The sequence below is a fragment of the Anthonomus grandis genome, chromosome 3, assembly GCF_022605725.1.
Source record: "Anthonomus grandis grandis chromosome 3, icAntGran1.3, whole genome shotgun sequence".
NCBI classification, from domain to species: domain Eukaryota; kingdom Metazoa; phylum Arthropoda; class Insecta; order Coleoptera; family Curculionidae; genus Anthonomus; species Anthonomus grandis.
Window position 1 is genome coordinate 28,221,226 of NC_065548.1, and position 12,750 is coordinate 28,233,975.

The window sequence follows — 12,750 nt, forward strand, 5'->3', positions numbered from 1 at the left end:
CCGTATAGTTCAAAACTATCTAGACGAAAGACGAATTCCAGTTTTACCGTGGCCCTCGAAAAGCCCTGATATCAACTCAATTGGAAACGTTTGGGGTAAAATGGCAAAATATATGTATACAGATAACTTTAGGCCTAGAAATCAGAATGAATTACTCCTAAAGACAGATGACGCATGGGACCAATTAACCGAAGAATATACCAGAAACTTCATTTTAAGTATGCCACGATAACGACGGTGCGCTTACTAAATATTAATATTTTTTTATTCCATATTATCAAAAAAGATATTAGTTAGTTTTGGTTTATTTATAAAATGTATTCCAAATAAAAATAAATATCGAAAAATAAAAATGTTTTTTTTCAATATTATTATTTAAATATGTAATTATTAAGACTCCAAAAATTCATAATGCGTAAATATGCATACCATACCCAAGGAATGCGATTTACTATAATAGACTAGGAGACAATTCCCTACCTAAATTTTAATGTCCCAGTTTTTTTCGGCACGATGGTACATGTGCTTAGAACCTTGAAATGCTAGGATCAGCATTTCCGTGGAATTATGGGTAGTTTGTTTGCTTGTAACATCTCTGATGCAATGATGCCAAATGCGTATGTAGAAATAGCAAAAAAACCCACATATCATAAAAATTTGTCACTTATTTTGACAGGTGCAAAATAATACTATTCCTCTTTAATAAAATATGAATCTTTTTTTTTCATAAAATATAATAAGATACTCTATAAAGAAGTCAACATTCAAAGTTAAATGAATGTAGATCACGTATATTAGAGAAAAAGGCAACAACCTCGCAACGCCGCTCGTTAAATCTAGGATTCATAGGCGCCTTCATGAGACCGGAACATTAAAAGAAGACCACTGTGCTAAAGGAGTCCATCAAACAGTAAGAACACTGGAAGAACTTGAAGAAGAAATTTTACATGAATTTGAGCAGAATCCAGAAACTAATACTAGGAAAATCGCGTCATCCCTTACACAGTGAACATGTGGTCGTACGGTTTTGCCGAATCTTCAAATCGTGGTGTCAATTGCCTTGCAGCAGAGCCATCAAATTAAAACGAATAGAGTAAATATTTACTGGTTGACAAAATGAGGTATGCATTTGATTGTGTTATTATTTTATTTATTGTTTGTCATCTGCGGGCAGGAGTGAAACGCACCTTTTTATTGTTGTTTTTAACGTAGGATCGAGTAGAGATTTTAATTCATATATTAGTTCCCCTAGAACATGGAAAAGTTAAAATATGGCAACAAAACATTATTCATTGAATATTAGTATTTGTTTGTATCCTCCCAAAACCAACAATATTAACCACAATGCAGAACTATCAGGGAGATGAAGTAATGGATTCACTCTTAATGGTAGGTAATTTATTTGATTAAAATAATCAAGGGCGCGAAGAATCAGAAGAGTTGGGTATCACAGTAGGAGTACCAAAGAGTTCTATGTGGTACTCCTACTGTGATTCCCAACTCTTCTGATTCAGCACCCGCAAAGTGAATTCTTTGACATCGGCCTGGTAAAAATTGTGTCAACCTCGCCATCATTTAAGCTTAAAGAGAGCTCTTTTTTGAGAGAAGGCAGCAGCAATCGAACAGTTAAGGTATTTTATGTATGTAGCATCTAACTGGGAATTATGATATCACTTAATGAATATTTTGCTAGAAAATGTTCATGACCCTGGTACATATTTAATTTAGATTTTCTGCGTAGGTGGGTTCTGGTCAAATAAAATCCTCTTCTTAGATGCTCGAAACTTATATTTTTCCGACGTTTCGATCTCTATGAGATCATCCTTAAGACTATATAGGATAAATTATCTGCCTTTGTTTTTCATTTTACATCGTGATTTTTAAATGAATAAGGAACTGGTAACGTTATCATTAAGTGTGCGACCACACAGGCGGACAGCGTATCGGAGAGGATGTTTTTTTTTAATTGCCTAAAATTAAATATGTATGGCCACACATAGGGTGAAGCGCATGGCGAAAAGACGCGTACTTGCGAGCTGGTATCGGAGAGTTCAAATTTGTTTGATATTTTCGCGCGTATTAGGTTATTTCGTATTGAGTTTTGGAGAAGTACAATTAAAATAAGCTTCCAAACCAGCGACATGTGTAGCCAGTATCCGAAGTACTATCCGCCTTCCTCTCCGCCACCTTCTCTGCTACCAGCTTTATGTGTGGCCGCACACTAACAGTGTATATTGTTTTTAAAGCAATATAAATAAAACAAAAACAAATAAAACGAAAATAATACTATTTGTCAAAATAAATAATGAAAAATATATTTTTTAATAAGAACGTATGTGCAGTAAGTCATACTTTCAGAAGAATCCCTTAGGCCTTAATTATCCAAGACATTTAATATACACCATAGAACACAATTATTTTTAACTAAATATAAATGATTGAAAATTAATTAACTCACCGATTTATAAAAGCAGCAATTTGATCATCATCCGCCTCGTATTGAATATCTTGCACGAAACTTCCAGGTTCCTGAAAACCATCAACAGAGGTGGTGGCTTCGTTACTGTGATGTAGAATCGTAGATACAACGCCATCTGAGCCATACTGACAAGTTACAGGGAATGGGGCAAGTGGTCCACTACCATCCACGTCAATCTAAAAATAGGAATATAAATAATGATACGAGTCCAAGCATGCACTTTTTGGAATTTATTTACTTTGATTTCAGCTTTTTGCCCTACATGTTGCACGTTTTTATACGCTTGGCATGATAATGGGTTGATAGAAGTGTGGCATACGGCACCTCCATAGCCGGTGCCTTTGCAATCACAGATGAATTCAACGGTGTTTTGTTTGCATATGCCGTTATGCTGGCACGGGTTTGGATAACACCTAAAAAGTCAAAGTCAAAATAAGTATAAGCATACCTAATAATAAACAGAATGTTATTTAATCGTAGGCTAGGTAGTGATTTAAAGGATGGAGGGAAATGACCGATTTTAAGTCGAAAAGTTAATATAAACGATGATAAAAAGGTTTTAAATATACAAGTTTTAATATATTTTCAGTTGTTCAAAGACAGTTTGAGATATTGAATTGAATTTTGGCACGGAATATATATTTATATATTATGTACATATTTATTTAGTTTTTTTTAGTAACAAGTGACGTAGCTATGACAAATTTTCAATACAATTTTACAAAAAAAATATTACGATAAATTATTTATTATCAAAATTCTTATGATTTTATAATAATTATTAAACAATTATAAACATAAACATAAAAGGCCTCTCTAACACAAAAAAATAAGTAAGCAAAAAAAATAGTGTTACAATACCAACAAAAATACAACTGTAACAAACAAAGTAAACAAAAAGCAATAAGAATTAAATACAATACTATTACATAGTTTACAAACTATGAGACAAACTATGAGACCACCTCTCGCTTCTACGCCTCAGACTTCTACTCTTTCTCATAGAATTATGAACTCTTTCAAAAATGCAATGCGTGTTTCGTATAGTTTCACATCCAATAATAATTCTATTTCTTAGTTCTTATAATGTCACAATTGGCATATATTTTTAGGTGTCCCCACAAATAAAAATCTAGGTGACCAAAATTGTGGTCCTTCACGCCTATCCACTGATTTTGATAGGTTCTAGTTAACTGCTCACGAGTCAATAAGCTAAAGTGGCTGGCGTAGCACCATCATGCATAAACCAAAGTTGCCATAACTGAAGAGGAACATTTTTAAGAAGCAAAGGCAAATAATTTTGTAGAAAATTACAATAATTTATCCGTTAAGGAGTCCTGGAAAAAAAGATCCAATTAAATGATCGGATACGACCGATCCAAACATTGAGTGAAAATTGGCCTGAAAACATGTATCTGTAATTGAATGAGAATTTTGTAACGATTGTTATGAAAATTTATTTGTAAACAAGATGTTAGTATGAAAATGAGGATTTTCCATTACTTTTGAAGATGCCATCTGAAAAACTACGTACACGGTTCGTAATCTCTAGGAACCTGAATCCTTTATATGTGAAAAGGATATAATGAAGAATCTCATTAAATTTCCCATACCGTCTTGTAGACAAATATTTAGTAACATACAATTTTTCGAGTTCTTCTGATTAAGTCCTCTGTGGCTGCATGCAGGACAGCCTCCTCAACTGCCGGTATTCTAACCGTACGGAGTCTTCCTTCAGAAGTATTACCTTTAAAACTGCCAGATTCAGCCAGACGACGATAAATATCTATAAATATTATTTTATCTGGGAGAGCGCAATTAGGATACCTTGCTGATACAAACACCATGCCTCCATAACATTACCATTGGCAATACCATAAAGGAAATGAATTTGTGTGATTTCCAAATTAGAAGAATTTTGCCAATTTTAACTAGCACAATAATAATAATAATAATAATAATAATAATAATAATGTCTTTATTAAAATTTACAATTGGTAAATTCTAAATGGCGAAGTTGAAGCTGACTTCCTAGCTTAACCATACAAATCAGCTTGAGGTTAGATATTACAAAGAATTTCAAAATGTATCTTAAATAATTGCATAGTTACAAAATATTAAGTTCTAACTGCCTATATGCAATTTGCATATAGGTTTAATGCACGTTTTAAGACCAAAGAAGAGATAAAAACTGTTAAAAATAATATTTATTAACTGTCTTTAAATACTGCCCCTCTTTAATTCATTTTTACCCTCGAAAAAGACGTACCTAAATAAAAACGTGAAATATTTAGCAAGAAGTTTTTATTCCAATCTGGTCTTAAACCCACTACATACAGCAGTCAATTAAGAAGGCTAACTTAAGCAACGAACTTTCAAATTAAAAAGAATTTAATGTATTTTTCTGTATCTTATTAAAATTTAAAAATATATTCTCATTGAGAAACCCTTTATCACTACACTTACCAATCAGTCATTCGACAAGCATCAATGATCACATGTTCAGTCCCAAAATATTCCTCATCTTTCTTCCAATCTCTTGGCAATTTGGTATTTCCGTCAATACTAATCGTTTTCATACAACCAACAAAACCTTGAAAAACCGTGTTTGAATAACCCAACTGTGGACTTAGACCTCCAGCAAACAGATAATCTACTCCACTCTGGATCTTTAATAATCTGGTGGTCTTCATCGGCCTATAATCTACACTAAACACCAACTCATTGGTTCTAATGGATAGAACAACGATGTGCCACCTGCCATCGTTAAAAGTCTCTTGGTAGTTGTCAAATATACCTCTAGGAGTGTCAGCAGTGACTAATTGGACCTTTAATTTGCCTTGTTCTAAAAATATCTGAAAAATTATTATTAGAATTGTGTCCCCAAGGATTAGAATTTAACTTACAGCCACAAACCCTGAGGATGAAAAACTATGATACATCATAAGTCCGTTATTTTCGTAAGTTCTAAAGTAAAATGATACATTTATTGACGACATCCCTTCGTACCCTTTCAGTTTTGCATAAGATTGTGGTTTTGTAAATGTTACAGGTACAATTTGTGGTTCCTAAAAGGACAATCTGATAAAGCTGCCATTTAACAATCGTTTCAATCCAAATATTAAAAATTATTTAAGTGGTAACATAAATAAGGCGCAATAACCTAGGGTCGCAGTGCAGGGACACAACAAAAACAGGTGCTAACATAAATAACAACATAATTCCCTGTGTTAATGAAATTAATATTTTAGGCGTAACTAATTCTCTTTAAAAAAATTAGGTGAATGAAAAAAATCTTAACTAATAAGGCTAAATACTAATTGTGTTAAACACTACCCTCTTATACTTTCTTAACTTCATTACGGCGATAAAGTTTATTCTCACAGTAAGTAATCATAGAAAAACATGGTCAATTTTATTTTCAACTTATAAAATCTTGACAATCCCCGTGTTTACTTTATTACACTAGCATAATACTAGAAATATTTTAATTATTTTATCTTTACCCTTAGTTGATTTACAAATATGGAATAATTTACCAAATTTTGTAAAACTTAAGCTGCCATAAATTTAAAAATTATATGATAAATTATCTTTTAACTAATTATGATTTTTATATTTTGGATGAATAAAATCTGCAGTTGATTAAACTTAATTTAATTTATTATTTATTTATCTTTAATTAATTAAACAAGTTAATAAAACTTGACTAATAGGTAATTGTAGAATTTGGGGAATGAGAAATCAATAGTTTGTCCCAATGTTTTGAGCTTTATTATGTTTTTTTATTAAAGCTTTCTGAAAAATAAAATTAAAGGATAAAAAGAGTAATAACTTGCCCAACTCTCTTGTAATTTTAGCCAATCTAATGCTCATTTAATAAACAACTAGCTGAATGCCCGCGGCGTTGCTCGCGTGGAATTTGAAAATAAAAGAAAAGTTCTACTGAAGGACTTCTTTGTAAACAAAATTTTTTGTTTTGCCTTTTTGTAATATGTAAAAATATTAAGTTTAAAATGAAAGAATTTTTATAAAAGAAGTTTTCACCTCATCAGGGTGGCGAAATTTTCGAGAATCTGTTGTTTTCATTAAAATGAAATTAAATTAAAGTGTTTCAAATTTTTTTTCCAAAAAGCAATGAATTTAAGTAGGAATAAAAAAGTTTAAATCTTAAAGGGTGGTTTTAATTCCTTAAAAAAAAAAAAGAAAAGGAAATTAGGTAAAAAAAATAAAATAAAAAAAACGTGTTTCATCGTTTTTTAAAAAAGTACATAGTTTTGAAGCTATGATACATAAGGGGTGGATTCAACCCCTTCCCGATGGAATTTCAAAAAATCCCTTCTTAGTGGACGTCTACATAACCATAGGAATGTTGTCCCCAAAACCCTTGATTATCAGTTAGGACAAGTCTTTTTATACAGTATCGGACAAAAATTACGCGACGCTATAATATTCCTAAAAAACTTTGTGACTGTACCTCTTATAATTAGGAACAATTTTGTAGTATCAGTACATACCTTTGTTAATCGTATTTAAACATTCTTTGCCTCTTGTGATGAATAGCAAGAGATTAGTAAATTGTTGTATGTTTTTATGCACTTTTTCATGGACAAAAATAAAGCTACTTGATCGATATTGTTCATACCATTAGTAGATAAACATCGGTTTTGGTCGGTATCAAATCTATATTTTGTTTTAAAATGCCTCGTGGTAAAAGTTTTTCTATTGATCTTAAAGAAAGAATTATTGGATATCATTATCATATAAGATGGGAACACCACAATACGTACTAAAACAAGAACTAAGGGTTTCAAAATTTGTTGTGTCGAGGACCATTCAGAACTATCGAATTAAAGAAAAAGTAGTTAACCGAAAACAGACGGGTAGACCGAGAAAAACTTCAAAGAAACTGGATAGAAAAATTAAAAGGATCTCCCAGGCAAATCCTTTTCTGTCAGCAAAGCAAATTCTGGCTGAAGCTAGGGGCTCTAATGTTTCCTCTCGAACGATACAGCGCAGACTAGTTGAAGCAGGCTTAAAAGCATGCAAACCTGCCAAAAAAACCGCTTCTTAGTAAGGAGAAAATTAAAGCACGTCTTCTGTTTGCAGAACAACATGCTCACTGGACACCAGAGCAATGGAAAAAAGTAAGTAGTAAAGATAAAAGTATAAAAGTGATGGTGTTCAATATGTTCGTCGTATTGCAGGTAAAAGACTTGACCCAAAGTATGTCCAAGGTACTGTAAAACATGGAGGTGGCAACGTGTTAGTGTGGGGTTGTTTCTCTAGCTATGAAATGGGACCAATTTACCAAATTAAGGGCATTATGGATAGGTTTAGGTATAAATATATCCTTGAAAATGTCATGCTACCTTATGCGGAATGGAATATGCCACTACGTTTTGTTTCCCAACACGACAATGATCCAAAATATACAGCAAAATGTATAAAAGAATGGTTTAATGAAAATAAAATAGCCATTCTTAAATGGCCAGCCCAATCGTCCGATCTTAACCCGATCGAAAACCTGTGGAAAATTGTGGATAGGCAACTTAGAAGTAAAACCTATAAAAACAAAGAGTACATTTTTGAAGAAATTAAAAATATAGGGAAAAATATTGATCAAGATATAATTGATAATTTAATTTCTTCCATGCCTCAAAGGTGCCGCCAGGTAATCGCAAATAAAGGCTTGTGGACTAAATATTAAGGGCGCAATCTGATAATGTTTTCTTTTATTTTTATTGTAAGCGTCGCTTAATTTTTGTCGTATAGAAATATTTAACTTTTCTTTTTCTTTTTATGATCTTGTTTATACGCAAGAATTTTTGTATGTTATGTAATAAATATATGTTTATTAATGAGTGAATTTTTTTTATTGCGTTTTAATTCTTCTTGCGTTTTTTAATAAAAGAAAAAAACTGTATCGTTGCATTTTTTTTGTCCGATACTGTATATAGGACTAATTAAATGCCGCGGCGTTACTCGCGTGGAACTTGAAATTAAAAGAAAAGTTCTACTGAAGGACTTCTTTGTAAACAACAAAAAAATTTAAAATTAAAGAATTTTCGTAGAAGAAGTTTTTACCCCATTTCACCCCTTTAGGGTGACGGAATTTTCAAGAATCTGCTGTTTTCATTAAAATGAAATTAAATTGAAGTGTTTTGCAGCTTTTTTCCGAAAAGCAATCAATTTAAGGATAAAAAAAGATGTTAAAATCTTAAAGGGTGGTTTTGACCCCTTAAAAAAAACAAAAAATGGAAATTAGGTAAAAAAATTAAATAAAAATTACATGTTTTATCGTTTTTTAAAAAAGCACATAGTTTTGATACATGATACATAAGGGGTGGTTTCAACCCCTTCCCGATGGAATTGCAACAAATCCCTTTTTAGTGAACGCCTACATAAACATAGGAATGTTGTCCCCAAATCTCATAATTAAATAAATCTCATAAGTAATATTTACATAATAAATATATATAATATTTATAAACATAATAAATATTTACCGTTTGGGCTGCACGCTGATTATCAGTCAGGACAAGTCTTTTTATATATAGAGATTATCAAGATACTTTTATGAAAACTTTAATATTTGAAAAAAACAGATTAAACTAAGGTAATATACTTTTAACAATATGAATTTAAGTATTTCATGCGTTTTTATAGTTTTTTTTTCTCTTAAAAACAGAATAAAGACGTAACCACTAGAAGTGATTAATAGTAAATTTGCCACCATGCTATTTCTATGGTCGTCTTATGTGTTTTGTAAATAAAAGATCATATAACCAGTAAAATGATAGTAGTATTATACCTAATTGGTATTAGTCTTCTATTTAAATTTAAATCTATATGGCATGTGTCTTAAACATCAATGTAGATTACTAGGAAGGTGCTGGATAATATCGAGATGATATCGATGTAAAAACAAAATTTTAAATCTCGACAAAGTCCTTAATATTTGTTCTTTAATTCTTAATTTTTGTTATTTATAATTGAAGTAAATGATATCACTGTGTGTTTCATTTTTTATCTGTTAATTTAATTTTCTAGGACCATTGAAAAAGATAAAATAAATGTCGAAACGTTGTAACAAACTAAATTCTTTTCTCGCCAAATTCTCATATTTACTTAACACGAAGTTAGGTTTATACAATATTTTTTGAGCAGTTAATATAAATTAATTCAAAATAATATTTTTGAATTGATTTTAGCATTGTCTCTAATTTATAGTGTCAATAATGATTAAGTACTGATTTCACTAAGATAACATGTTAGTAGTTTTTTTTGCGGTTCTTTTCTCGCTTTTCTTTCTTCCCCTCCTGACGCCTTGACATGATTTTTAGTGTTATTTGCTTTTGGATCTTGCATATCTATGATATTTTTATAATTATTCCTTTGAATATATATAAGTTCTTGTTAAAAATCATTCCACGTGTTTTTTTATAATCGCGGGGTACAAAAGTAACTTTCACTCAATTCACAGTTATTACGTATTTTTATTCTAGGTAATAAATAATTTTAATTTGATTTACATATGACTTACAGGACAATTATCCAGGGTGTTAATTTTATGATACTTATAAGGATCCGGACTATAGTCATAAGCTTCCCTGACTTCCTGAATGACGTTGCTGGAATTTAAGTATAAATTCTCAATGCAGCCGGTGTAGTTTTGGACTACCACGAGACCTTCTTGTATGTTTGATACGCCTCCAATATAAAACTAACAATGGAAAAAGTAAATAAATTATTAATAATTGACTTAGGTAAGAACATACATCTCTGTTTAAGTTTAATCTGTTAAAATCTCCTTTAATTTTTTCTTGTACAATTACTCTGTCAACGGAAAACAAAATGTCCCTCCTGTTTCTAGAAATAACTACGTCATGCCAAATGTTGTCATCGAGAAGGCTGCCAACACTAACGCTGGTTACCATATTTGATCCTAATAGACAAAATTGTGGTAATTGTTATAAAATATATTTTGCACCCAAAAAATATAAGAACAAATTGTAACTAATGAGTTAGTCAAAACGAGTAAAATTGTATTAAGATTTAATATTCCTGGATTTAAATAGTAACTTAATATACAATAAAATACGGTCTCACCTAAATCGATATTAAGTAACATTCGATTTTCTCTTAGCTGTAGGGCAATATAATCACCCTGAGTGCCTCTGCTGTATAGTAGCACCCCATTGGCCGAAAACGTTTTAAACCTAAATTTAATTGTTTCCCTTAGGGCTGAGATTGGGTCTCTTAGCAGGTCCAATTTTAGCAGAGAGCTGCCGTTAAAGTACATGCTTTTTGATACTAGAAAGTCATAAATGTAAGAAATATGTGAGCGTATATTGGTTAAATAATGTACCATATTCGCATCCGAAAAGTTCGACCCTCATGGATATGCGGTCACGCCATCTGGTCGGGTTTATTCTGATCCACTGGGCGATTATCGGTACTTCAAACTCGTTTTTGTGAACGGTGTCAGAGTCTGTGTTACCTTTGAACATCTAATATAAAAGGGTTTTTACTGAAGGGTTTTGGGTGTCTTTAAAAAAAATGGCGAAAAAAAAATTTAGTGTAGTAGTTGAAAGAAGTGAGTAAAATAAAAAAATTATCGAAAACAAATTTTAAGCCAGAACAAAACATTTTTAATACTCTAGAACTCTCTCATTTGTTGGTGGATTTAAATTTGATAAGATCCTATTTCAAATCTATCCCATCCAACTGTTTTTAACATGCAAAACCTAAAAAAGGAAAAGCAATTCAAATTTGTACAAAAGTGCTCAAAAAACTATAAAAATTATCCTTCTCCTAGAATGACTTAGAAATAAAAAATAGAGTTAGAAACAAAAGCACGAATAGGTTATTAACACTGGAAACAAACTGCTGAATTTCTAAGAGAGATTCATGTTAAACTAATTGAAAAATGTGTTCGATACAGGTTAACTTTTTAAGATCATTGTCTTTTTTTTTAAGCGATAATAACAAAATAATGTATTATCAGCAATGAAAATGCTAGGTTTTGTTCTCACAATAACTTATGGCATATCACTTTCTTAATTAATAATTCCGTTTTACTCTTCGGTAAAATCTCAACTGAATTATCTATCTGTAGTGTGGTCTCCTTTTTATGGAATACATATTGATTGTAGTATTGATCGAATGTTTAGAATACATTTTTCACATTTTAGAATTTCAGATTTGGTCAAAGATCCTGAAAGCCAAAGACTATCAAAGGAAGGAACAAATCTGTAGTTCTCTTGAGCACTAAAATACTTTTTAAAGCTTGAATTGTTTTTAATTTTTCATTCATCATTTCAAGCTAAAGTGATCAGTTCCAACAACACAATAACCACCTCAATTTGTCCTTGGGCGTCATTGAAAACCCTCCATCCGTCATTGCCATTGTCAGAGTATTCGACCACATATTCTGTAACGAATTCGTTGGTTTTGGAGCGACCCTGGGTCGCTATGGATCGCACCTCGTACCGCCCGCCCAGGTCGAATATCAGCTTTTCGAAATAGTTGCTTTCCTGGGGAGTCCATGCCGAGTCACCTATAGGGTTAGTTTGGGTTAGATATGGAAAAGAAAATGTTAGTTTTTAGGCAACTAGTAGTATAGAAAGCTATGATATACCATTCATCCTCTAATAGAATCTAAATACTAAACCACCAAATACTATGGTAAGAAGCTAAGCCAAAAAAGGTACTATACATAAAAAAATTATCAATGCAAGCATAAAACGACGCGCTGATCGATTGATATTTAATATTCAAAAAAGGTCAAATGGAAATGATCCTCGAGAGTTTTAAATAAATTTATAATTTAAATCCTAAGATTATCACTTATTATGTGTTAAAGGTAAAAAATATTCAAATACAAATTGTGTGAATATAGTCGGTTAAATCTTGATAAATTATTTTTTATTATTACTTCTTTATACCTACCCTAATATCACCCTCAGAATCTTTATAATATGTATAGTCCAGCCCGTTGGTACCGTAGCTAATTTGGTACTCCATGACGTATTCGCTGCTGAACGAACGTCCCTTGGTCCAGATTCTGGTCACGTTCATGACTTGGCCGAGGTCGAATATCAGGTATTGGTCGAAATCGTTGGCTTGGGCGGTCCATGCGTTCTTACCTTTTTATTTTTTTTTATTTGAAAGAGTTATTTTTTACAAATGATCATTGGTTAATGGAGAACTATAGAGTGTTAGTGTTAATTAGTAGAGTTTATTTGTTAAAAGGATATGACTCTAGT

The 12,750-nt window shown here is 31.6% G+C and overlaps 1 protein-coding gene across 3 annotated transcripts in view; it reads right to left on the reverse strand.

Annotated features, from left to right (window-relative positions):
- LOC126733793 (neurexin-4) overlaps positions 1 to 12,750 on the reverse strand; it is a 53,830-nt gene that overhangs the window by 27,872 nt on the left and 13,208 nt on the right. The window contains exons 1-10 of one of the 3 annotated variants that reach the window (XM_050437202.1): positions 12,434 to 12,582; positions 11,842 to 12,041; positions 10,851 to 10,992; positions 10,592 to 10,795; positions 10,261 to 10,427; positions 10,026 to 10,205; positions 5,386 to 5,547; positions 4,946 to 5,334; positions 2,718 to 2,892; positions 2,459 to 2,655 (exon numbers count right to left, since the gene is read on the reverse strand). In XM_050437202.1, coding sequence (XP_050293159.1) covers positions 2,459 to 2,655; positions 2,718 to 2,892; positions 4,946 to 5,334; positions 5,386 to 5,547; positions 10,026 to 10,205; positions 10,261 to 10,427; positions 10,592 to 10,795; positions 10,851 to 10,992 — 1,616 coding nt within the window. In that variant the 5' untranslated portion in view covers positions 11,842 to 12,041; positions 12,434 to 12,582. Of the gene's footprint in view, positions 1 to 2,458; positions 2,656 to 2,717; positions 2,893 to 4,945; positions 5,335 to 5,385; positions 5,548 to 10,025; positions 10,206 to 10,260; positions 10,428 to 10,591; positions 10,796 to 10,850; positions 10,993 to 11,841; positions 12,042 to 12,433; positions 12,631 to 12,750 lie in introns of those variants that run through there. The other 2 variants (XM_050437200.1, XM_050437201.1) reach the window with 2 other exon arrangements.